Genomic DNA, 27,950 nt, shown 5'->3' with positions numbered 1-27,950 from the left:
GCTGCTGCATAGGTTCAAACTGCCAACATTTTGGTTAACTGCTAAGCACTTAACCATTGTGCCACCAGGGCTCCTTTATATATAGCCAAGGAGGAATTGACTGCAGGTCTACTTGAATGCCTCTAGTCACTCTGATGGTTTGAGATTTTTTAATCTCTCAGATATTTGTGATCTAGCTGTTATTTTATTTACCTCATATGATGAACTTTCCAAATATATTAAAAGAAAGTTCAGCTATGGTATTATTTGTTGACTATCTTGGTGGGACTTTAAGCTTGGATCTAGAAGAGAACACTTATTCTTTGAGTTAAGATTTTGTGCATTTAACTTTACTGCGTATAAACAAATGAACAAAGAACAGTTGCCATGGAGTCAGTTTGGACTCATGTATGTCAGAGAACTATGCTCTCTAAGGTTTCCAATGGTGATTTTTTGTGAAGTAAATTGCCAAGCCTTTCTTTCGAGGTACCTCTGGGTGATTTGAGCCTCCAACTTTTGGGTTAGCAGCTGAGCATATTAACCATTTGCATCACCCAGGGGCTCTTTACTGTACAATCTGAGTATTATTTCAAATTAAGGTTGCTGTAATCACTAATAAAATCACACTGGACATTTTGCTATATACATAAGGTTGTTTATGGAGGATAGTAATTTCTTTCCTTCCCACTTCCAAACCAAAAAAAGCTAAACTTGGTGCTGTCAAGTCAATTCTGACTCATAGAAAACCTATCCAGCCTTTTCTAATTCTCTTGAGCTAGGTACATGGTGCCTGAATCTTTCGGAAGGGCAGGTTGGAAAGGGAGTCTGTGGTCTCCTTCTCGGCCAGATTCTTACTGGAAAAAGCAGATGCCAAACTGGTTCCCCATGAATTCAGGGCTAGGCCAGGAAAGCCTGGGGAGAGGACCAGAAAAGGCTCAGAGTCACTGGTCTCTAGGACCTGAAGGGAAACTGAAGCCTCAGCACACTTAACTCTGGTCGATGAGAGTTTGTGTGAAAGCATGGAGCAGAAGGCTTTCTCCTGATGCCTTGTCATGGGACTGACAGTCTGACAATGCCCTCCTGTCTCCCAAAGGCAACACGCTCCATGACTCCATCACTTGTAAGACTGCCACCATTAATCTACTTCTCAGAGCTAGATAAGAGCCGCAAAAAGCATGAAAGAAAACAGCTCTAGCCATAGGGGGCACAGGACCAGGGAGAGAAAATCAGGCAAACCAGCCATTACCAAGAAAGGCAGCATACTGAGAAGGGCCTAATAAGAGCACTTGAGGAGTTCTGAAGACATCTTGGAGATTTTCTGCAACCCCAAACCATGTTTTTTAACAAATAAGTAAACAACAAAAAATCAATACATCAATTGAAGGCATAAATGGTCACTGATTAGACCCAAATTATTGTCCTGGAACTTGACAAAATATTATAGTGGAAGACATACCTAAAAATCATAAAGCAAAAATATAAAAAGATGGAAATTGTGGGGAAAGGATAAGAGACTTAGAGGATATATTCAGTGTAAGTATACTGTGAATAACAGGAAAAAATAGAGGTGGAGGGGGGAGGAACAATATTTTTTTTTTCCTTGAGATAAAGAAAACATGGAATTTACAGTTTTAATAGACTCAATGAGACCCAGTTAGGTTTAGTCTTATTCGAAAGAAACTTAAGTCTAAGTCCTGGAAAAGTTCCTGAAACCTAAAGTTACATAGAACATTTTAAAAATGTTCAGATTTAAAAAAAAAAAAACCTACCAACTAAAAACAAAGTACATTGGCCTCAGATCTATCACTTGAAATACAGGAGCCTGGTAGACAGTTGAAAACCATTTACAAACCACAGAGAAAAAGACTGTAACCTCAAATCCTCTGCTCAGCCAAAATACTATTCATCTGTCTGGGTGAAAGATACATTTGGAGAAAGATCCAAGAACTACACCACGTTTCTACCTTATCTAGAAAAAAGTATTTGAGATAATCCTTGAAATTGCGAATGAATCAGAACAGAGGTCTAAAAGTCAGGAAAATGACAAAGGAGAGGAAGTGGGTTATCAGCAATGAACCCAGAAACATATTATGTGTGTGCATAGGTGTGTGTGTGTGTGTGCCTTTCTATGTGTATGTAAACACAGAGGTAAATCTAAATGGGCACTGCAGAGGTTGCTGAGGGTACTTTAAAGTTGAAGTAAGCATCATAAAACATAAGGAAATTATTACAGAATAGTCTGATGATTTAGGACGTGAGGAACAAGTCAATATGTTTCAATGGTATGGAGAGAAGGGGGAGAGTGGGAAACAACTCGTTTTCTCAAGTTTTCTGAAGATTAAAAGGAAAAGGACAGGATAGAAAAGGTTTTAAAGTCTATACTACTGGTGTTATAAAAAAAAAATATAGACAAGATTATAATGAAAGGCTAATTTTACAGGAAGCTCTAGGCCGAATATTGGAAATTACATTCTCTGTGTGTGTGTGTGTGTTTATGAACTCATTATTGTGGAAAAGGAAATAAATAAAAATCTTCATAATAGCATTTAATTCATACTTTTTATAATATGAATATATGCATGATCATATGAAAGTCACTGGAGGGAGAAGCTCAGTTTACGTGTGTTTTTAAAGGATGGGTGATATTTGCATTAAAGGTTCTTATTTTAGTAATGACAAGCTTGTAAAATTGTAGAGCAGAGATTAGCAAACAATGGCAGGGGAGGCAATTCGGTCCTGCCATGCGGTCTCTTTTGTAAGTAAAGTTTTACCAGACCACTGCCATGCCTATTCATTTACATATTGTCGATGGTAGCTTGGACACTACAATGGTAGGCTTGAGTAGTTGCAATGGAAACTGTATAGACCTCAAAACCAGCAACATTTATTATGAGTTGTCCAACCCATTGTAGAGCAGTACAGAGAATGAGACTGGAAGCAGGGAGAATAATTAAGAGGAGAGTGTTATAGGCCATATAGAGAAGGTGTAGGGAGCCCTGGTGGTGCAGGGGTTAAGCATTTGGCTGGCTGCTAACCTTTTGGATTCAGACCGATGGTCTGATCAGTGACTACAAGGAGATGGACATTTTGTATATAGACTTTGAGTCCTGTATAAAATCTAAAATTGATCATACAATGCAAGCAATTTTTTTTTTTTTTAGGGCCTGGGACTACATGCAACCATGATAACTGTGATAACAATCACAGGAACAGTAGTACTTGCTATTTATTGATTACGTACTATGTGCCAGATATTGCATGCCATTTGCAACAATTTCATGCATATAACATCATGAGGCCAGTGTGATAATCATCCCTGTTTTACAGGGGAAGATGTTGAGATACAAAAGTAAGTAATTTGTTAAATATGGTTGGTCAGAATTAAACTGGACAAGATTTCTGAGCTAGTACAGCTTCCATTTTTTAGTTTTTTTTTAATTAAAATTGTAAAAACCAATTGCCATTTAGTAGATTCTGACTCATAGAGATCCTATAGGATGAAGTAGAACTGCCCCACAGGGTTTGCAAGGCTGTAGTCTTTACAGGGAAACCCTGGTGGCGTAGTGGTTAAGTGCTAGGGCTGCTAACCAAAGGGTTAGCAGTTCGAATCTGCCAGGTGCTCCTTGGAAACTGTATAGGGCAGTTCTACTCTGTCCTATAGGGTCGCTATGAGTTGGAATTGACTCGAAGGCACTGGGTTTGTTTTTTTTCGGTTTAATCTTTACAGAAGCAGACTGCCCTGTCTTTCTCCTGTGCAGTCACTGGTGGACTCAAACCACTGACCTTTTGGTTGGCAACTGGGAGCTTAACCACTGTGTCAACAGGGCTCCTTTTCCATTTATGAATATACACTTTAAAATATTAAAAGTTGCATCCAAATTATTTTTAAAAAATTATACATAAAAAAAGATGTTTCTGGAGCTCATAGAGTTTACTTAGCCAGAACAAGAACAAAAAGGGGTAATCACTTCTTTTTGAGTGATTAGAATGGTATTTATAATATCACAAAACTCTTTCTGTTTAAACGACGTGGGTTTGGAAAGGTTCTATACCATAAAGAGGGAAATTCAACCCAAGTTGCCTGTAAGTGATTTAGGATTTAGGGAATGAGGGATGAATATTGAATAAAAGTTCCTCTAACAACCACAGAATATGTACAGCAAAGAGAGTGGGAATGAAGAGAGTGAGCAGGCTTTGAGGAGATATGAGGACTCAGAGCTGAAAGACCTTGGTGATGCAGGAGGCAGAGGCAGTGAGGAAAATGGCGCAGTACAGGGTTACTCTCAGGACTGGAATGTTGCTTCATTAACTGAAATAAGGGGTGTAGTTCAGATGACTCACCAGGTGTAGGGATAACGTCTGGGCAATGTGAAACAGGATTTTTCCAAGCCCACACATATCCACGAAGTAAATAGTCAATTAATCCAAGATACACCTGCAAAACAAGAAATTATCAATATGCTAATAAAAACATAACCACTAAAAAAACAAATGAAACAAACAAAGGTGGTGGAGGACTTTTAATGTGAGATATGATTACAATAACTGAAAATAAATAAGATATAATTTTAAGTGAACATTTGAAAATAGAGATGTTAAATAATTACAGTAAACTTAAAATCTAAAAGATAAACTAAAATACTTGTAAATATACATGGCAGACAAAGGTCTAATTTTAATTACATAAGGAGTTTTTAAAACTAATAGCAAAAAAATGTGCCACATCCAAATAGAAGTGGGGATAAGTCAACTAGCAGGAGATTCACAGGAAAAATAAATAAATGTTAATTATTAAAAAAATTAAACTCATTACTGACTTAGCTCCTTTGTTACTATTGGAGTAACGGTATACCAGTCACCTTTTATGCCTCTGGACCTCAGACTAAAACTCGTTGCTGTTTAGTCATTTGCAACTCATAGCGACCCTAAAGGACAGAGCAGAACTGCCCCATAGGGTTTCCAGGAAGCAGCTGGTGGATTCGAACTACTCACCTTTTGGTTAGCCACTGAATGCTTCAACACTGTGCCACCAGGGTTCCCTGAACCTCAGAGGTAAGGCGGTATTCTGGTTGTAATTCATTTGTAGTCAAGATGAGTCCATTTTGAAATGCATGAAGCTCAGTGGAACTGAGTTGGAGCCTCATTGTTGTGTAAGTTGAGGATTCTATTAGTTGATGCTTCCTGGATGTGTTAGTTTTGTAAACCTTTCCCTTTTTTTTTTTTTCACCGTTACTTCTGAGAGATACGGCTTGCAAGCATGATTATTGCTTTCCTGTGTGATAGTTCGGGAGCACCGATAGGTTTGTTTGGTTTTTCTGTGTCTTGTTTGGAAAACAGAAACCCTGGTGGCATGGTGGTTAAGTAGTATGGCTGCTAACCAAGAGGTCTGTAGTTCAAATCTGCCAGGCACTTCTTGGAAACTCTACGGGCGGTTCTACTCCGTCCTATAGGATTGCTATGAGTCGGAATCAACTCGATGGCAGCAGGTTTTTGGTATTTGGAAAACCAGAGATTCCTCAGGTAACCTAGTGGAAAGGCACCCATAATAAATTGGTATACTGTCATACCGCGGATTGGTTGGGCCACAGTGCCACTTGCCTCATTGGTGGCTTGTTTTACTAGATCGTATTTCTCAAAATCCATATTACCAACCAAACATTTAAACACTCAGTTAGTAAGCATGCATTCCAATACTGAAACACATGCCATCAAAAAAATAAAAGGAGTAAAAATACAGTAAAAAAAGAAAGGAACACAAAGGAAAAAGAGATATGAATTTTCACTTGCCAACTATGTAAGTCTGATAATTTATGGAGTTGTTAACGTGTAGAACTATTGGCAGGAAAGTGAATTCCCAGAGCTTTGGGGAGACAAATTTGGAAATATCTATCAAAATGTCAAAAATACTCTTTTGCTGAGCAATCTCTACAGAGATACTCACATGGGGAGGTGAAGATACATGCAAAGGTATAGAAATTTAAGCATTGTTCATAATACTGAATATTGGGAACACGCTTAAAGTATACTAATAGAAGGTTTTCATATAAATGACTCTTCAAACATATACTGAAATCATACGTGCAAATTAATGACTTTTCAAACATATACTAAAAACATATATCCTAAACATAAAAGAGAAAATATTCAATCTGTATACTGTGATATAAAAAATATGTTGTTTAAATGAGAAAAGTATTTTCAGACGTGCATGTGAACTAGTCTTCAATTTATTTCATAAAATAAGAATGTGTGTGCACATGCATAAAAAATTTCTGAAATACACAACTGGATACGGCTTTATCTAGTATGAGAGAAATATATTCTTCTTTACTAAAAGCTGCACATATGTGAGGTAGATAGGTGATAGATATAGATAGATGATAAGAAGTAAAATCTAAATATTTATACTGATGAATATTTTTTACATCATTGATTCTTAATTTACAGATATACCAGTTTCTATCATTAAATAAAGACCAATAGCTTAGGCAAGTGAAAAAATATTTTTTCCACAGTGGTACCTGATAAGGTGATTTTTTACCATATACTCATTCATTGAGTTATTCAATCATCCAGTCACTTAAATAAAATCTGTCTTCTTATATGCTTCACCAGCTCTTTCTGGAGGAAGAGTGAAAGCATTTTATGTGCTGAGCACTGTGATAGTAGCTAGTAATAGAAAGGTAAATAAAACAAGGTTCCTATCTGTGAGCAGCAAGCAGACATATAAACAAAAAATTTCAATATAGTCTCCAATAAGCACAGAAATACAGGAATCAAAGAGCTGGATGTGGAGCTCAGCTTGTGGATTAGAGAAGAAACTCTCTGTAAATCTTACATAATGCATAGGGGTTTGTGAGAAATGGAAGCAAAGGACAGTTTACATAGAGGATACAATGATGAAAAATACTCCTCTCTCCCTTTATGGATTTAGAGTCTAGTTAGGGGTGTGTGTGTGTATGTGCCTGTGTGTATGTGTGTGCGCACATTAAGAGAGAATAAATAGAATCATCATGCACATGATGGATTCTTTATATAGTTTTGTAAAATATGTCATGAAAACACAAGAAAGGGTGTTCCTTTGTTATCTACAGTGCTAAGTAATGGTCTTGGAGCCACTCCAAGTAATTGCTGGGGTCTCTTTTGGCAGTGAGAAAAGCACTGTGATTGTGTATCTCTTGTCAGTTAGAAATAATCAGCAAAGGAGCCCTGGTGCCACAGTGATTAAGCACTAGGTTGCTAACTGAAAGGTCGGCAGTTCAAACCCACCAGCTGCTCTGTGGCAAAAAGATGTGGTAACCTGCCTCCATAAAGACTTACAGCCTTGGAAGCCCATCGGGGCAGTCCTACCCTGCCCTATAGGGTCACTATGAAATGGAATTCAACTCAACAGCAATGGATTAGGGTTAATAATCACCAGACAAGGCCCATGGCATTCTGGATGGTTTAATAAAGAAAGATGCAAAAATAAAAGTGAAATGGATTGTAAGACATGTTTTAATACAAGATTTTTCTTTATTTCTTTGATTTACTCAATGTAATTTCACCTCTTATCTAGGAAAACATATCCCCCAAGGGCAAGATTTTCCTGTGTTGCCACCGTTAAAATTTGGACAGGATAATCCTCTGTCGTGGGGATGTCCATGTTCCAGAATGTTTAGCAGCATACTCAGGCTCTACCCCATAGATGCCAGTAGCATCCCCACCCTACCTGCCAAGTTGTGATGTCTCCAGATATTGCCAGATGTCCTCGGGGTGGGGGTGGGGGGGCAAAAATTGCTCCCAGGGACATGCAAGATAAAATTCAAGGAGAAATATGAACAGGAAAATAGGATATTTATGAATGTATAGTGTTAGAATGCTCATGCCATGAACTTTATGATAAAAAATTGTCCTATCTGCCTGTGTAACTGTGGTGTCTAAATACTAATTGCCGTATTCAAATTCATGATATTCTGAAAATGCTGAAAAAATCCATTGTATGAAATTGAGTTACTTTTGCCTCTAGAAAAGCAAAGTAATGACACACTACTTGAGACTGATTATGAATCTCATTTAAAAAATGCTTATTTTGTAGCATGGATTTAGAAGATGCTCACTTGAATTATTATGGAATGCCTTATAAGCTACTGGCTATCATATATATATATATATTTGTATGCATATGTACATATACATATCCATTTACATATATGCATATACATAGATATTTACTTACATAAAAAAATGTGATCACATTCAACAGAGTAAATATATGTGAGCAGACAGAATGACCCCGTGGTGTTACTGAGGGCAAATATAACCTGGATAAGCCTGTTGAAGTGACTGGTACAGATTTGATCAATGCAAGCTTAAAAGCTTTTCTTTTTTCTTCTGAGATACACAGTACATGAGCATGTCAGCTGTGACGATCCTTTCCACCTTCTGCCAATTAGTCTATGCAAGCACTTCTTTAATTTGAATTTCTATAATTTTATTAAATTTTCAACTTTTTAGAATTGATACAGAAATCTCAGATGAAAAGCTAATAATGCTGGTTATCATAACCCAAAGAGAAAAATAATCATGAGATTAAATTTTGCCATCTACTTTTGAATTTGGCAGCCAAGTGAAGGTGTGCCATTTTAGAAATGAGAGGATTAATTGAAGTGTCTTGGTAAACCCCATTGCCATTCTAAGGTAGAAAGGGCATTATGAGTACCTTAATAAGGTAATTATATTTCAAAGATGTGTATTGATGTAACAAATAGACGGTCAGGGTATTTGTTTTAAATGCATGTATTGATAAATAATTTTCTTTGTTAACAATCACTCTTCTGCTTTTATAAAAAATATACCCAAGTTTCTACAACTGTAAACCTAGCTTTTACCTAGAATGAGTTCTCAATAAGAATTTAAATTTGGTTGTATTGTAATCACACTAGATTTAAAACAAAAATGCTTTATGTCCAGGAATCATTTCAAAGAAAATCACACCAAATCACAATGCACTTTGGCTGAACGTAAACTTCACAAAGTCATTTTTTTTTTCAAAGAAATATTTCCAGTGGAAATATATAAACCTCTACCTTTTCTGGTCTTAATAAGCATTATCTATCATTAAACATAATTTAAAAGCATTTAACAGATTAGAACACATGTATTCATAATGATTTTTAATTTATGGGAGAGAGAATAACATATTTTATTAGAATCATAAGTAAATGATTCATAAAATTTTGGTACAGTGGAGTGCATAAACTTAGTTGGGCATATAAGGAGAAGATACAAAGTTGTATTGCATGACTCTTAAAAATCATGAGGTTCCTTGCCCTTGGAGATGTATCAGAATCTCTCTGATCTTTTTCATCCACCTACACTGTTCTGCTCCAGTCTCTAAAGCCCCACCTATTTCTATTCACAGCTGTGTTTCTTCGTTGCAGAGCGACCAGAAGAGACACTAGCTGTGCTTATCATATTGTGCTGCTTGCTGGAGGACTGGTTTAGCTGTGCCCTAAACATCATGTGAACTTCACTTTGCATATCTGCCAGCATTAGGTAGCCATATAAAAATCAATACCCTGGGGCAGCATCTTCAGAATGAGATCATTTCAATAAAGTGAGGCTGACACAACACTTCTATCTGGTGCTTTAGGGTAGGTACACATGGAGAATCGTAGGGAAATTGATGTATCGTAAATTGGACAAATTTTCTAAGTTCCATAACTCTTTGTGTGTGTGTGTGTGTCAGGTAGCTTCTGTTTTCTAATAAATCACAGTTTAGCGACTCAAATCATCATCTCGTTTATTTCCTTAAATTCTGTGGACCAGCCTATTCTTTTGCTGGGCTCAGTCTTTGGGCTGCAGTTATCTGGTGGCTCAGTCAGGCCAGGGTGGCCAAAGATGGCCTCTTGCAAATGTCTGGCCATGGGTGCTGCCTCCCAGCTGGTTGGTCTGGGGCCTCAGCTGGGTGTCTTGTCTTTGATCCAGCTTGCATCTTATGTTACTGCTGATGCCTTAGTTTTTTTTTTTCCATTTGATACTAGGTATGGAATATCCCAATAAAGTAGATAAATTTGTAAGAGAAAACACTTGACAGGAACAGATACATTTTTTTCCACTTTAAACTGGATTTAATTCACACAAGTTAAATCTGTACAACATGCTTTAAAAATGTAATATCTAGAGTGATTCTTCATGTGGATATCCTTCAGTGTAGAAAATTGGAACACAAAACAAACCAGTTGGAGAGTTTTGGCAGTTCTAAATGTAGTAGGTTACATGTTCATGATTGTAAAAAAAAAAAAAAAAAGGCAGAACGTCCCCAATGGGAAATGGAATATTCTGGCATATAATTTGGCCTTGGAACTTAATACTTCTCTTGATGGAGATAATGTCTTTTTTTTTTTTTTAATAGACTCTTAAAATTCTTGCTACATGGATTTTAAGGCACCTTAGGATTATTATTTCACCATTTACTACCTTACATTATAAATGACTGAACTTCTGTGATCTTTTACTGGTCAGTAAACCAAAAACCCAAACCCACTGCCCTCGAGTCGAATTCCAACTCATAGCGACCCTATAGGACAGAGTAGAACTGCCCAATAGAGTTTCCAAGGAGCTCAGATTTCTAAATAATCTTTCAATTTCCTGTTTTTTTTTTCTTTAATCTCTGTGTCACCTGCTGTTAACAAAGTATATTGAGCATACACTGAAAACCAAACCAAACCCGTTGCCATGGAGTTGATTCCAACTCATAGGGACACTATAGGATAGAGTAGAACTGCCCCATAGGATTTCCAAGGAGCAGCTGGTGGTTTCAAACTGCTGACCTTTTGGTTAGCAGTCAAGCTCTTAAACAGTGCACCACCAGGCATCATCTTGAGTGTAACTGGCAATAAATAAATAAAATTCTTATTGAATAAATAAAGCACACTGCACATATATACACACATACGTTTTATGAAGACATAGAGCAAGTATCCCGTGTGCTTCTTTTTCTATGTTTTTATTGTATAAATTTTATGTATATCATTGATTTTCTTATTAAAATTATTATTCACAAAAATTAGCAACATTTTATAAAACTGCATTCTAATAATCACCAATCTTTGTTCTTGCTATTTCTTGTTCTTACTTGGGGAAAAGAACAAAACTAAAACTCTCATAATAGATACTTGCTATTACTCAATAATCACTGAAAATATTATTTAGGCTATGGCATTGCCCCTATATTTTAGTAAAATCATACATAAACTGAAATTATTATAAAATTTTGTAAGTTAAGATTTAAACAGCGTGAAATTAAAATATTAGTACAAATACTGCTGAAATTTCATCCTAAAAACTCCGACATGAAAGAATTCAACTTTACTTTTAAGTTACTTTGATTTCTAATTCTATTTTGAATTTTCAATTTATTTTTGAGACATCATCGTAGATGATTCTCTCATTTTTTAGGTGACAACTATGGAGTGATGACACAGAAATCAGGTATAGAAAGAATACATAGCAGTCAAGTATAGAGTGAATTCCATTGGTCAGGTATAGAAAGCAGACTAAGCAATCAGCTATAGACTGAATGCACAGTGGTGATATATAGAAGTAAGTCACAGTAATCAGGTATAGATTGAAGACACTAAGATGATGTACAGAGTGAAGGCACAGTGAGGGAGAAGATTCTTAGTGACACCATGTGTTCCTGCTGCCATCTACCAGATATCTTTATTCCTATTGGTTTTTAGTGGTTAGATCTTATGCAGCAATAGAAAACTAACACCACAACATACTAGAAAAAAAAAAAACATAAATATACATTCAGTAAGCAATGTTGAACATCATGTAGCTATTCCAATTATATTTACATAGTTGGAATGGAGATGTCCATGGCATATTGTTAGAGAAAACAGCTGCATAGTATTCTGTTTAGTGTATATATAACTACATTCACATACATGGCAACACTGTATACTTTTTAATGAACATAGATCAACTTATAGAAGAATATACATGACACTGTTAAGATTGCTTTAATTGTGCGGAATGGCACTGGTGATATGTTTATTTTCATTACCAAGAGTATGCTCTATTTCTATAATTTAAAATATCCAGAAGGATAAATTCGGTTAATAAAGAGATTGAAAGTGAGTAGCTCCTTAGTGTCCTGTTAGCAAAGAGATGCAAGACCATCAGTCATAGTACTGCTTTATAACTAAATTTAATTCTGATTCAAATCTATTGTGATCAAACTCATGGTAAGTGTGCTTCTGACAAAGACACAGGGAAACCAGTGATTCCAAGTGAGAGGGCATGAACTCAAACCTATTTCACTAGGCTTAGTTTTCAGTCTTTTTTTTTTAAAAAAAAATAGCAATATTACAAGTCTAGTGAGACAATAACTCTCTACTCTCTGTACTCTGAAATATCTGATTGAATAGTTTGGAAATACTCACCAGTATGTGCGGAACCAATGTAGCACGTATATGATTCATGTTCAGGCTACTTTAAGTGATCTAGATCGTAAATCTAAATAATTTTATCTCAGGTTAAAATTAGCTCAGGTGTACTTCAAGAGAGAAAAGAGAGACGACATAAATTTGCAAACCAGAGAAATATTTCTACAAATATACAATATTTCATATAACTTTATCACAAATGCTATTATCCCAGAACATTTGTAACATGTTCAATTCAAAAGAACCATTGTCATGAAAGGCTACGACTTCATTCTAGAAAGTGGAGATGTGGTACCTGTGTCCCTGAAAGGAGAACTTGAGGGAGACCCACACTAGTCCAAACATGGTGTTCAGTGTGAGGAAGGAATCAACATGTATTCTTTAAAGTGTCTGTAATTTAGGGATTGGAGTCCCTGGTAGTGCAAATGATTTTGTGCTTGGTTGCTAACCAAGAGGTTGGTGGCTTGAGGACACTCAGAGACCCCTTGGAGCAAAGGTCTGGCAATCTACTTCCAAAAAATCAGCCATTGAAAACCCTATGAAGCACAGTTCTATTCTGATATACATGGTGTTATAGATTGAATTGTGTCCCACAAAAATATATCTCAACTTGGTTAGTCCGTGATTTCCAGTATTGTGTGATTGTCCACCATTTTGTCTTACGATGTGATTTCCCTCTGTGTTGAAAATCTTACCTCTATGATGTTAATGAGGTGGGATTAGCAGCAATTAGGTTAATGAGGCAGAACTCAATCTACAAGATTAGATTGTGTTTTAAATCAATCTCTTTGACATATAAAAGACAGAAGTGAGCAGAGACATGGGGACCTCATACCACCAAGAATGTAGTGCCAGGAGCAGAGCGTGTCCTTTGCACTCATTTCCCTGCCTTGAGAAGCTCCCAGCCTGGGGAAGATTGATGACAAGGACCTCCTCCAGAGCCAACACAGAGAGAAAGCCTTCCCCTGGAGCTGGCACCCTGAATTAGGACTTCTAGCCTCCTAGACTGTGAGAGAATAAATTTCTTTTTGTTAAAGCCATCTACTTGTGATATTTCTGTCATAGCAGCACTAGATAACTGAGACACATGGGAGTCGCTATAATTTGGTATCTGCTCAATGTCAACTTGTTTTTGCTTAATTTAGGGATTGTTTATTACTGAAAAATTAGCTAGCCTGCTCTTTCTGACATCTCTTCCCTTTACATGTCAGCAAGGGTCTTTCAAAAAAAAAAAAAATCATAATAGTGAAGACAAAACGTAGAGGGTACTGCCACTGGAAAGGAAATGTTGGAAATTTGTAGAGAATGAAAACAGGTAGTCATTGAATTACTGGAAGAAACAAACAGGTCAAATTTAGAGCCCCAAACATTAAAGGTGAGATTGTTCTAACAAGGAAAGTCCTTGTAAATGCACAAACCCAGAGATGACCCTGGGAAAGTCACCTGGGAAACTTATTAAATTAAAGCTTTTGCAACAAGGAAGAGTTTTTCCACTATTACCTAGTCTATAGGAAAAAAAAAGTGTGCATATACCGATATACACATACATATATAAAAAAATATATATGTACATATATGTATATACTCATTATTCTGACTCATAGTGACATATGAAAAAAAAAAATCCAACATCCATTCATAATAAAAACTCTCAGTAAACTAGACATAGAGAGGAACTTCTGCAAAAAGACAACCTATAGCAAATATCATACTTAATGGTTACAACTGGAAACCCTGATGGCATAGTAGTTAAGAGCTAGTAACCAAAAGGTCGGCAGTTCTAATCTACCAGGTGCTCCTCGGACACACTGTAGGGTAGTTCTACTTTGTCTTTTAGGGTCACTATGAGTCAGAATCGACTCGAAGGCAATTTTTTTTTTTTTTTTAGTGGTTACAACAAGATGCTTTTCCCCTATGAGAGGGAAAACAGCAAGGCTGCCCCCTTTACTATTGAACATTGTGCTGGAGGTACTAGCTAATCCAATAAGGCAAGAAAAGGAAATAAAAGGCACACAGATTGTTGTTTTTGTTGCTGTTGTTAAGTGCCGTCGAGTCAATTCCAACTCATAGTGACCCTATGCACAACAGAATGAAACGCTGCCGGTCCTGCGCCATTCTCACAATCGTTGCTATGTTTGAGCCCATTTTTGCAGGCACTGTGTCAGTCCATCTCGTTGAGGGTTTTTCTCTTTTTTGCTGACCCTCACTTTACCAAGCATGGTGTCCTGCTCCAGGGACTGATTCCTCCTGACAACATGTCCAAAGTATGTGAGATGTAGTCTCGCTATCCTTGCTTCTAAGGAGCATTCTGGTTGTACTTCTTCCAAGACAGATTTGTTCATTCTTTTGACAGTCCATGGTATATTCTACATTCTTCACCAACACAATTCAGAGGTGTCTTCTTCAGCCTTCCTTATTCATTATCTAGCTTTCACCTGCATATGATAAGACTGAAAACACCATGGCTTGAGTCAGGCATAACTTAGTCCTCAAGGTGATGTCTTTGCTTTTCAACACTTTAAAGAGGTCTTTTGCTGCAGATTTGCCCAATGCAATGCATCTTTTGATTTCTTGACTGCTGCTTCCATGGCTGTTGATTGTGGATCCAAGTAAAATGAAATCCTTGACAACTTCAATCTTTTCTCCATTTATCATGGCATTGCTTATTGATCCAGTTGTGAGGATTTTTGTTATCTTTTTGCTGAGGTGTAATCCACACTGAAGGCTGCAGTCTTTGATCTTCATCAGTAAGTGTTTCAAATCCTCTACTTTCAGCAAGCAAGGTTGCGTGATCTGCATAACACAGGTTGTTAATGAGTTTTCCTCCAATCCTGATACCCCGTTCTTCTTCATATAGTCCAGCTCTTGGGTTATTTTCTCAGCATACAATCTGAGTAGGTATGGTGAAAGGATATCACCCTGACACATACCTTTCCTGACTTTAAACCATACAGCATCCACTTGTTTTGTTTGAACAACTGCCTCTTGATTCATGTACAGGTTCCTCATGAGCACAGTTAAGAGTTCTGGAATTTCCATTCTCAGCAATGTTACCCATAATTTGTTATGATCCATGCAGATTGGGGAGGAAGAAATAAAACTTTTTCACAGATGTTTTGCTTGTTTATATAGAAAATGCCCAAATCAATAAAAAACACTTAGAACTAGTTAGTGATTATAGCAAGTTGGCAGATTCAAGGTTAACATATGAAAGTCAATTTGTTTCATATATACCATCAATTGAAATTTGGAATTAAAAACACAACATCATTTTGGTTAGTGAAAGAGAGGAAAGAAGGAAGGAAGGAGGGAGGGAGAGATGGAAGGAGGAAGGAAAGGAAGGAAGCAAAAAAGGAAGGAATGAAAGAGGGAAGGAATGAAGTAAAAAAGTACAAAACTCTGATGAAAGAAACCAAAAAAAATGTAAATAAATATTCCATGTTCATTAATTAGAATCCATCACTGTCAAGTCGATTCTGACTCATAGTGACCCTATAGGACAGAGTAGAGCTGCCCCATAGGGTTTCTAGGGAGCATCTGGTGGATTCAAACTGCTGACCTTTTGGTTAGCAACAAAGCTCTTAACCACTGGGCCAAGAGGGCTCTGCTCATGAATTAGAAGACTCAATAATTTTAAGGTGTCATTTTTTTCCCAATTCATTTTTAGATAGAATGGAATTCCAAGAAAATTCCAGCAAGTTACTTTGTAGATATAATCAAAGTCCAGCATTTATGTAGAAACTCAGAAGACCCATAATAGCCAAAAGAACAAATTCAAAAGAATGCCATTTTCCTACTTCAAAGTTTATTATAAAGCTACAGTGATCAAAACAGTGTGATCTTGGTAAAAGAATAGACAGATCAATAGAGAACCCAGGAATAATCCCACACAAATATCTGACCTTTGACAAAGGACCAAAGACAATTCAATGAGGAGATAGTCTTTTAAACAAATGGTGCTGGAACAACTGGGCAATCACATCCAAAAAAAGTAATCTAGACACATATCTTACACCTCTCATAAAACTAACTGAAAATAGAGCATAGGTCTAAATGTAAAATGCAAAAGTATAAAACTTATATGAGCTGACAGAAGAAAATCTCAGTAACTTTGGGTTGAAAGATGACTTTTTATATACACCAAAAGAAAAAAAAAAGGACAAGTTGGGATTCATTGAAATTAAAAATCTGCTCTGCAAAAGACACTATTAAGAGAATGAAAAGACAACCTACAGACTGGGAGACTTATTTTGCAAAACCCTTGTCATGGATTGAATTGTGTCCCCAAAAAATATGTGTCAACTTGGTTAGGCCCTGATTCCCAGTATTGTGCGGTTGTCCTCCATTTTGTGATTCTAATTTTTCATTAAAGAGGATTAAGGTAGGATTGTAACACCATCCTTACTCGGGTCACCTCCTTGATCCAATGTAAAGGGAGTTTCCCTGGGATGTGGCCTGCATCACCTTTTATCTCTTAAGGGAGAAAACAAAAGGAAAGCAAGCAGAGTTGGGGACCTCATACCACCATGAAAGCAGCATCAGGCAGAAACAGAGTGTCCTTTGGACTCAGGGTCCCCCTGTCTGAGAAGCTCCTTGACCTGGGGAAGATTGAGGACAAGAGCCTTCCTCCAGAGCCAAGAGAGAGAGAAAGCCTTCCCCTGGACTGGCGCCATGAATTTGGACTTGCAACCTACTAGGCTGAGAAAATAAATTTCTCTTTGTTAAAGCCATCTACATGTGGTATATCTGTTATGGCAGCACTAGATGACTAAGACAACATTTCTCTGAAAAAGGACTTGTATCCAAGATTTAAAAAGAGCTTTTAAAACTGAAAAATAAGAAAACAAAATACCCAGTTACAAAGTGGACAAAGTATCTTAACAGATATCTCAACAAATTAGACATTCAAATGGCAAGGAAGCATATGAAAAGGTGCCCAACATCTGCAAATTAAAACAACAATGAAATATTGTACCACATCTGTTAGAATGGATGAAAGTCTAAAACACCAAGTTCTGGCAAGGATATGGCACGTCAGGAACTCCTATTTTTGATGGTAGACGTGCACAATGGTACAGTGCCTTTGGAAGGAAGTCTGGCAGTTACTTACAAAGCTAAACATAGGCTTGCCGTAGGATCCAGCAATCATGCCTCTCGGTATTCACCCTAATGTGTTGAAAGCCTATGTCTACATAAAAACCTGCCTATGAATGCTATGTCTACATAAGAGCTTGCATATGGATTCTTCAAAAATTAGGAGCATCCAAGATGTCTTTCTGTAAATGAATGGAGAAACGAACTGTGATAAATCATACAATGAAGTGTTATTCAGTCTCAAAAAGAAAGAGATCTTAAAGGCACATTTCTAAGTGAAAGAAGTCAGTCTGCAAACACTCCAAAGTGTATGATTACTACTGCATGGCATTCTCCACAAAACTACAGAGATCATAAAAAAGATCAGTGATTGCTGGCATTTTAGGGGAATGAGAAGCGTCATAAAAGGTGAAGCAGAGAATTTTAAGGGCAATAAAACTATTCTGCAATGTACTGTGAAGTTGAATAGACCCATGCAACACGAAGTGTAAAGTGTAATGGACACTCAGAACTTTAGTTAATGCTAACGTACTGCTATTGGTTCCTTTTTCAACTTCAATGTAAAATGATATTAAATACAATTTTCTCAATAAATTGATTTCACTGTTGAATTCAATGGCATGTATCAGAGCGTTTCTCACAGCATGGGCCCTCAACACATTATTCTCTTAATTGTTATTGCTTTCTTTTCACTTAAGGAATGTGGTAGAACATAAAAATTTTTAGGGTAACGTGGAATTTCAATTTCACTTCAGGTAGTACCATAAAAAAGTCAAATTGAGAGTACACAGAAATTAACAATAGCCACGATTTTAAAAAATGCAGTTAGAGTAATGATTTTGTTTTGGTAACCAGCTGCTTCATAAGTGTTCTCGCAGAAGGATTGTTTTAAAAAAAAAGAAAAAAAAATTCCCAATGACTGTTGAGTGAATACTCAAAGCTGTATCAAATTACCAAATTACACAATGACAAGAATCCACTGTTATTGCTCTGTTGTCGAAATTACTGTCCTACTGCGTAGAATAAAATTTAAGTTGTATCTTGATGACTATTGTTTTTTCCTGGTCTCTGGAAAAATCTTTTGAGAATTAAGCCCTCAGAGATTCCCTCAGGGAGGTACTCTCTGCCTTCATAAATCTTTAGGTTATTTGTACTCAAAGCTCTTGTTCAACATTGATTCACTGGAGATTTTAACACTTGTGAACCCTGACAAGTCATGCATAGAGATTTGCCATCTCAAAAGGCATTTGCTTGGTATTAAAATGCCTTATTAAATATTTAAAATCGGTCTTTAGAGACTTCTGAGCAAGTCCACTCTTTGTACCTTTCATTGATATGTAACTTTACAAAATGTGTGTTACTTATAAAGCCGTAGCATAAAAAGAAACTGAATGAAAAGACTAACATGGGGCAATCCCCAAAGGAAACAGAATTTAAGTTTTATTGTAGAAAAGGTATCTTGAAAGCTTTTTTATGTACTGAAATCTTTTTCAGATTTGTATAAAACATCGGCTGAGAAGAATAATCCCTAGCATACAACAGCAATATGTGTGTCACAGGAAATATTTGAAATGGAAATATCCTATACCAAATAGCTCATTCAGCTTTAAAATGCAATATATCTGTTCTTACTCTTTTTAATGGAAACAATGGTAATGATTAAGAATGCTTCTACAGTATTTTTTAAAGTGTCCTTTGGTGGGAAGCTAGTTACATAGGGAAGTGGCTTATGATTTAATATTAATATCTATTGAGCCAATCCATACAGTAATCCTCGGGGCGGGGGCGGGGAAGATTCTTGTTTGAATTGTCTAGTTGGAAAATGAACCTTCAGACGTCACTTTGTCTCTTTCTAATTGGAAATCTAGCACGCAGAGGAAAATAATTTGGGCACATAAGCATGAATAAAACAATTGAATGGTCCAATGTAGGAGATTCCTAGATGTAGATATGTGAACAAGGATAAATTTTATTCACAGACTTTTAACCAGGATATAGTTCTTCATTAAATTGACCAAAGTAACTCACTAATTTGCTAAGAAGTACAAATGGGTAGATCACTAAACCCTTTGCTGTCAAGTCGATTTTGACTCATATCGACCCTACAGGACAGAGTAGGACTGCCCCATAGAGTTTCAAAGGCTGTAAATCTTTAAGAAGCAGACTGCCACATCTTTCTTACAGAGCTGCTGGTGGGTTCGAACTGCTGATCTTTCAGTTAGCATCTAAGCACTAAACCACTGTACCACCAGGGTTCCTGGTAGATAACTAGTGATACCTAAAGTTCTCATCAAATATCATTCATCTCTACCTAATTAAATTTTATTTATTTGTGAGGCATGTGGTACCAAGTAGCATAGGAAATTAACCACCATTTTTAGGTAGCATGTGACTTCAGTCTCTTGTCCCAGATTCAGGTACAGGGCAACTGCAAATTCTGAGAATAAATATCATTTCCTTCCACTGCAACTGTACCACATCTTGAAGAGTTGTGTATTTTTTAGATTTGTTTTTTTATTTATTTTATGAAAGAAAAAACCCTTTTTTAATATAAAATAACCTATGAAAGCATCCACGGGTCTTATAATTTTCCCATGTAGATTTCACATAAACATGAAAGAAAGACCAGAATATGTTTTCTTTTAGGCTTGAAGCTCCCTTACCAATCCTCATTGGTAAGAAAGCCTTGAACAATTTCAAGAGATTTCTCTTCCATATCTGCTATTTCTTCCTATGCTTATCGTATTAAGGGGAAACCCTGATGGCACAGTGGTTAAGAGCTACGGCTGCTAACCAAAGTGTCGGCAGTTCAAATCCACCAGGTGCTCCTTGGATACCCTGTCCTTACAGGGATGCTATGAGTTGGAATAAACTGGATGACAATCAGTTTTTAGTTTTTAATTGTACTAAGGAGCCCTAGTAGGCCAATGGTTAAGCACTCAACTGCTAAGCAAAAGGTTGGAAGTTCATATGCACCTAGCAGCTCCTCAAGAGAAAGACCTAGAGATCTGCTCCCATAAAGACTGTAGCCTAGAAGGCCTAGGGGAAAGTTCTACTCTTACATGGGGTTTTTGTGAGTTGAAATTGACTCCTTAGCAGCTAACAATAAGCTGTTGTATTCTGTGCTGTGCATACACAAGAATTCCCTTCAGCCAGTAACCTGTGACCTTAATGTCTTCAGGCACCTCCAAAGCATAGTACAAGTGGTAATTTGCTGCTTCTTGCTTCACACGTAAGAAGTACCCAATACCTGAGAGACCTACTATGTTGACATACTTCTTCCCAGGATAGAGAAATTATATTTTCTTTTCTCCTCTAATACTTTTCTGCTCTGCTCAAAGCCATCTGCTGTTTCAAGCCATCCCTGTAGTCAGCACCACTATTAATATCCACCACCTACCTCCACTTTTCTCCTTTACTTCTGCTGTGTTTCACCTGCCACTGCTTTCATGCATCTCAGATTTCACTTAACAAGGCTGGGCTTTTACAGACAACCCAAGCCAAGCAGAGCACTTTTTTTTTTTTTTTCTTCCACTTGGTGCTCCAGCCTATCACAGCAAATGAGGTGTGATCTTGCACTGTTTTTCTTTCTCAGCATTTTTCCATGGGGTGGTGGCTCAGAGACTACTCTTAGGCATTAAGAGCTATTTAGACTGAAATCACTATTGCAGAGCCAGAGCTAATTTCAAAACTTGAGGATTTTATGTGCCTAGGTTCTTATACTCATATTACTCTCTGTTTTATATGGCATTCTCGTTCAGGAATTCTAGTAATCCCTACATGCCCAGGACTATCATCATTCTTCCTACCCCATCAAATATTTGACTGATATAATTTTATCACATTTTAGTCACATTACGGACTTGATAGTCTTTTAGAGGCTGACCTGCAACCTACAATAGATTTTAATTTTGTTTTCAATGAGGTACCAATGAAAATGCCTTCTAAAGACACTCTTATTTAGAAATGTCGACCTAGTGGTTTCTCTGAACAAATCTGAGAAATGAGTAAGTGGGAGCTTACCACAACTCAGGAAATTTTTCTCATTTAATGAAAATTACATAGAACATGGTACCATATTTTTTAATAAATTCTATTTTCAGTGAAAAGCGAACTTTATGCTAAAGATGGAAGGCTCTTTAAAAATGACTTCTGGTAGGGTCGCTATGAGTCAGAATTGACTCAGTCGTAATGGGTTTGGTCAGAGAAAATTATATTGGATCAAAGAAGTAGTGCCAAAGTAATTAAGCACAAAGTAATGACCACTTATCTTTTAATTTGTAAATTTTTATTTATTTTTTTATACTTGGTAGTGGGGGTAGTTTACTTGCAGCCAGTTCTGGAAAGTTTATGGTAGAAATTGGCTATCAATCAAGCCAGAAAGTTTAGTGTTAAAATGGGAGTATTCATAATATATTCACAAGTCCAAATAAGTCTCTCTAAGAATGGACTAGCATTGAAGAAAGAAGACATTCTGTGTGTGTGTATGTGTGTGTGTGTGTATTTTTGGTCACGTAGATTCACATACAGTTTTAAGAAAAAAAAAAAAATACAGTGAGATCCCTCATACACTTTACTCAGTTTTCCCCAATGGCAATGTCTGGCAACACAATATCATAACCAGATATTGAGTTGGTAAAACCTACTGATTTTATTTAGATTTCCCTAAGTGTACTTGTGCTACTTGGTATATGTGTGTTTATTTCCATACCAAATTATCATCCATGTAGGTTTGTATACCCATCACCACAGTCAACACACTGAACAGTCCTGACGTTGTAAAAATCTCTCATCTTGCCTGTTTATAATCAAATCTACCTCCAGCCCCGCTACTTGACTGCAACCACCACAGCTACTGTTTATCATTATTTCTGAGTTGTATTATATGGTATAGATATATAACAGTTTTTTTTTTCTTTTCTTTTAATCATTCTCCCATTTTTGGACATTCTAGTTTGGGGCTATAAAAAAATAAATCTGCAATGAATATTCTTCTATAGGTTTTTCTGTAAACATAAGTTTTTATTTCTCTGGGATAAATGACCAAAACTGCAATTGCTGGATAATTTTTTTTAATCATTAAAAAATGTGAAAATCATTCTTAGCTCATCAGCTGTATAAAATCGGTAGCAGGCTGGATTTGGCCCATGGGCTATGATTTGCAGATGACTGGCTCAGAGCAGTGGTTCTCAAACATGAGCATGTATCAAAATCCCCTAGAAGATGTGTTAAAATGTACATTATCTGAAGTTTCTGATTCAATAACTGGGTGAGGCCCTTCCCAGTGCCTGGGCAGAGAGGTGATGGATTCTGTCTCAGCAAAGCTCTGGGAGTGGCTTCTTAGAGGTTGATGCTACGCTAATGAGTAGAAAGGAAGGCACTTCTAGTTTTCTCTAAGGACATCTCTACTGAATACTTATTCAATCTGTATGCTGAACAAATAATTCAAGAAACTGGACTATATGAAGAAGAACACAGAATTAGGATTAGAGGAAAACTCTTCAACCTGTGATATGCAGATGACACAACTTTGCTTGCTGAAACCAAAGAGGACTTGAAGCACTTACTAATGAACACCAAAGACCACAGCCTTCAGTATGGATTACACATCAACATAAAACAAATATTCTCACAATTGGACCTATAAACCCATCATGATAAACAGAGAATATTGATGTTGTGAAGGATTTCATTTTACTTTGATCCAAAATCAATGCTCGTGAAAGCAGCAGTCAAGAGACTGAAATGTTGTATTGCAATGGGAAAATTTGTAGCAAAAGACCTCTTTAAAGTATTAAAAAGCAAAGATGTCATCTTGAATACTAAGCTGTGCCTGGCCCAAGCCACGATATTTTCAACCGTGTCATATGCTTGTGAAACCTAGACAAGGAATAAGGAAGACCAAAGAAGAACTGATGCCTTTGAATTATGGTGTTGGCAAAGAGTATTGAATATACCATGGACTGCCAGAAGAACCAACAAATCTGTCTTGGAAGAAGTACAGCCAGAATTCTCCTTAGAAGCAAGGATGGCGAGACTTTGTCTCATGTACTCTGGACATGTTTTCAGGAGGCACTAGTCCCTGGAGAAGGACTTCATGCTTGGGAAAGTGGAGGGTCAGCAAAAAGACCCTCAATAAGATGGATTGGCACAGTGGCTACAACAATGGGCTCAAACATAGCAATGATTGTGAGGATAGTGCAGAATCGGGCAGTGTTTCATTCTTTTGTACTTAGGGTTGCTATAAGTCAGAATGGACTTGATGGCACTTAACATGAAAAACAACAATAAGAAAATTACAAACTTTTACATTTCCAACAGTACTCTATGAGTAGTACTGTTTCTCAGCATCCTCACTGGCATTTGGTTTTACCACAGTTCTATTTTTCTGTAATATGAGATCCATCTGTCGATGGCAGTGGGTGATGAGATCCTTTTCGGACATAACACAGTAATCCCCTCCAAATATGGGTAATAACTAATTTCCTCTCTGCTTAGACTCTTAATGTACAAATGCTATTTAAGACTGCTATTGTACCATAGTTCCAAAAATTCTCATAGATATTTATTATCTGTTAATAAGGATGGCCAACAGAACTTGGCATAGTAATTCTATTAATGTAAGTATTCTGGGATTGCCTGAAGACATATAACAGGTTTTTCCCAAAGTTTGTGGCTGAACTTTAAAAAAGAAGTTCAAACTGTGTAGTTTAACATATATTAAACTCTTAATAGATATATCATATCAAATCAATGAAATGATTAATAGACTTAGAAAATGAAAATTATCAGTGTTCCCTTAAGTATTAAAATTAATCGGAAACTTCATACTAGTTAACTTGATTATAAAAGTGGAAATATTTTTGCTTGATGTGGTACCCTAAATAGCACGTACAAATGTTTCTAGTTTGGAAAAGTAAAATATGAAGTATACAACATTAGATGACTCATGAAGCATGTTTCATGAATTGATGTGAGCTCTTACCCACGGATTCAACAATGAAGCTGTGTATTCCTTAATAGATGGTTGCCATGTTACACTGAGATTAGTTTTCATTTAGGAATACCTGAAATATCATATAGATGTATCCAATTATGCAAATTGTGTTTAAAAACATAATCATAAAGAAACTAGAGTAGTAGATCCATTAATTCTAGTACTTCAAAATATAATATTTTAAAGTTTTTAAATTGGTAGATAATTGGTAGAAAATTACTTCAATGGGATGTTTTGATACCGTGGATGATTAGTGTCAACTCACTCATCTTCCCACCTGTTCCCAAAGCATTCCACCTTCCGTTTTCTGAATAGTCGTGTTTCTTGCAACATACCCATGGACCTCACCTTTGATTTTTTTTTTTTTAATGCTGTTTTATTCTTGAGCGTCATTCACACCCAACTTTGGTTATATGAGGGTCAAAATATACCCTTCGCTCTTTTATGAGCCTATAGAAGCCCCCATTAAAATGTTTGAGACTGAACATTCTATCCCAGAGCTTTATTCAATATAGCTTATGGCAGGGAAAGAAAGATGTATGTTTGATAAATAAATGTAAGAATTAAATTTAGTTGGAGTCATCCATTTTGACATATCCTTTGTGTACAGATTACTCATGTGCTAAATGCGCCATAAACTAAATGTTGTTTTCCTGAACGCACAGGTACCTCTGTTCTACAGGTGACTGCTACCGATGCAGATGACCCTACCTATGGAAACAGTGCTCGCGTGGTTTACAGTATTCTCCAAGGACAACCCTACTTCTCCGTAGATCCTAAAACAGGTTAGTGCATTTCTGTTTAATTGGTGTGCAGGTGCATACTACAATGAAAAAAAAAAAAGCTTTTTTTTTTTTATCCCTGTGTACTGTTCTGCATCAGACATGATTATTTTAGTATATTGTTAAAATACCCTCACTTTTTCTAAAAATGTAAATGAATCATTGAAGTCGATTTAACTTCTTTACATTATTATTTTGAATCGCCATTATTTCCGTACCAATAAAAAGCTACATATCTTTGCATATTCCTGCAACATTTAAACAAATTATTTAAAACAGATTTGGGGTATTATGTGAAATCAAGTTTTCAAATGTTGTTTTCTCTGTTTACATTGTTACTTTTAATTATTTTCCAAAGAAGATAAATTATTTATGTTTTTCCATACTGTATTTGAATTTATACATTGGGGCAAATGTTTTCTTGAGCTCTTTGATTTTTTGGTTTGTTTCATTTTGTTTTTCCTTCAATAAGCAAATTCCTAATCCTTCAAAAATTGTGTTATGAATAAGAAAATAACTGAGAATAAAACCAAAGATGCGTGAACATCGATCCACAGCTGAAAATATGAATTTTTCTATTTCCCCTTGTTTTCTGATAAAAACAATCATACCCTGTCATGTGATGTCAAATAAGAATGAAAGATGTTCAATAATGCATGATAGGATTAAAGTACAGCAACATAATCCATAAACCACAAAAAACTGGTAGCCCTACTGGCAAACTACTTGTTACTAAAAACTTGGCTAAATATCAACCTATTTTTAAGTTAGCCAAGATTTTAGAAATGAGTAAAACTTTGCTATTAATTTCAAAGGTGTAAATAATCATGAGATAAAGACAAAGCAGTGAGAGGTCCAGAACATTCCAGCAGCTCTCTGGACCTTTCTGGTCACATTAGATGTTCTCTAAAACAGATTAACGTGTGAGGTTTCAAGGAAATGGGCACAGCCATGTAATTAACACAGAAAAATGCCATTTTTAGTCATAAGTATTTCTTTTTGATAGATAATTACATAGCATATATCACATTTTTCAGGGACCCTGCTCATTAAGTCTATAGATTACAGGTTGCTTACCATTGTCCTAGACAATAAGGTACATTTAACTAAAAAGATTCTATAAATAAGTACTCTCCTGGTAGCAAATAAATACCACTTGGTGGTTTGCCAGGAGGTCTATCATTATCATGTTTACAAGAAGATTTGACAAGGTCACTTGCCTTCTTTCTTTCCCTAAGGTGCTCTACCACCTAATTACACTGGTGAAGAATAGATTGCATATTGCTTAATCCTTTCTCTTCTGTAACTTAAGAAGAAAATAATAAAGGACAAAGATATAGATATAGAGACAGGGATAGAGATGTATAAAGGAAGATGATACACACAAATGTATATATTATAAACAATAATATAATGTAATAAAAAAAAAGGAAAACAAAACCCATTGCCGTCGAGTCAATTCTGACTCATAGTGACCCTATAGGAGAGAGTAGAACTGCCCCATAGAGTTTCCAAGGAGCACCTGGTGGATTTGAACTGCCAGCCTTTTGATTAGTAGGTGCAGCACTTAACCAGTATGCCATCAGGGTTTCCAATGTAATATATACATACAAATAAAGTAAAAAAAAGTAATTGTGAGATAATAAAAATAAATAACAAAGTCTGACCTGAGATGAGTATGAGACAAGTATTTTGGTGCCAAAGTATTACTAAATATTTAGAAATAAAAATGTTTATTAACCTAGTAATCAAATTGGTGGTACAACAATGCATATATATGTGTCTACATTATTCCTCTGGTAGGAAAGTTTAGAGATAGATGAAAACTAGTTATTTGATATTAATGATGTTTATTTAATTCTATATTTATAATACTATGGTTGATTCAAATGATATAAACACATTTTTTACTTTAAATATATATGCATATATTTATATTTGCAATAAACAAGGAAAGAGACATTTTATACGTTTCCATTCTTTTTTTTTAGGATCACACACACATATACACACACCTATATATGGCTTTAGTTCATTAAGTGTCCCTATAAATAGCCAAATGTTTATTTGTGAATAAATATTGCATTTAGTTCACAAAATATTGTAAAACAGACATTCTGTAGGGAGTATATTTTCTTTATTTCTATAACCTTCTTCAACATATTGTTGGTTAAAAAACAAATTCATATTTGGTGTGTTTGTGTGTCTGTCTGCCTATGTGAATTTGTTTCCCTAGTGTGTGTGCACATGTGCACCTTGGATTGATAAAGTGGGTCGCTGAAGGCAATGTTGATTAGTGTTGGACTCTGCGATAGTTTTTGTTTTACTTGAAATAAATATACAATACCATAATATTCAAGTAAAAATTGCATTTAATTGTATATTTATTTTAGGTTCATTAAGTAGTTAATCAAACAAAAAAAAAATCTCAAATAATCTGCTATTCCAAAACTAGTCTATGACATTTTCTTTGTTCTTTGCTGCTTTTCTTGAAGTGATATGATGTATTCAATGAGATGCATTCCTACACTGATACATTTTAATTCCAATATTACAGTGGCTAAAGCACTATAAGAATCTATAGTTACATGTAATGTTATTAAGGGCAGAAAGTGTAAAGATCATGTAAATTTGTAAATATCTTACATAATGATCTGTAGA

The 27,950-nt window shown here is 36.0% G+C and overlaps 1 protein-coding gene across 3 annotated transcripts in view; it reads left to right on the top strand.

The window, feature by feature from the left end:
- The window catches only part of LOC126063261 (cadherin-18), a 1,172,813-nt gene that overhangs the window by 888,032 nt on the left and 256,831 nt on the right, over nucleotides 1–27,950 (top strand). For 2 of the 3 annotated variants that reach the window (XM_049861519.1, XM_049861523.1), the window contains one exon: nucleotides 25,173–25,292. In XM_049861519.1, coding sequence (XP_049717476.1) covers nucleotides 25,173–25,292 — 120 coding nt within the window. Of the gene's footprint in view, nucleotides 1–3,140; nucleotides 3,329–25,172; nucleotides 25,293–27,950 lie in introns of all 3 variants that reach the window. The other variant, XM_049861533.1, reaches the window with a different exon arrangement.

The sequence above is a fragment of the Elephas maximus genome, chromosome 2, assembly GCF_024166365.1.
Source record: "Elephas maximus indicus isolate mEleMax1 chromosome 2, mEleMax1 primary haplotype, whole genome shotgun sequence".
Taxonomy (NCBI): domain Eukaryota; kingdom Metazoa; phylum Chordata; class Mammalia; order Proboscidea; family Elephantidae; genus Elephas; species Elephas maximus.
The sequence above is the reverse complement of the archived record's forward strand: the minus strand, read 5'-3'. Positions and strand labels throughout refer to the sequence as shown.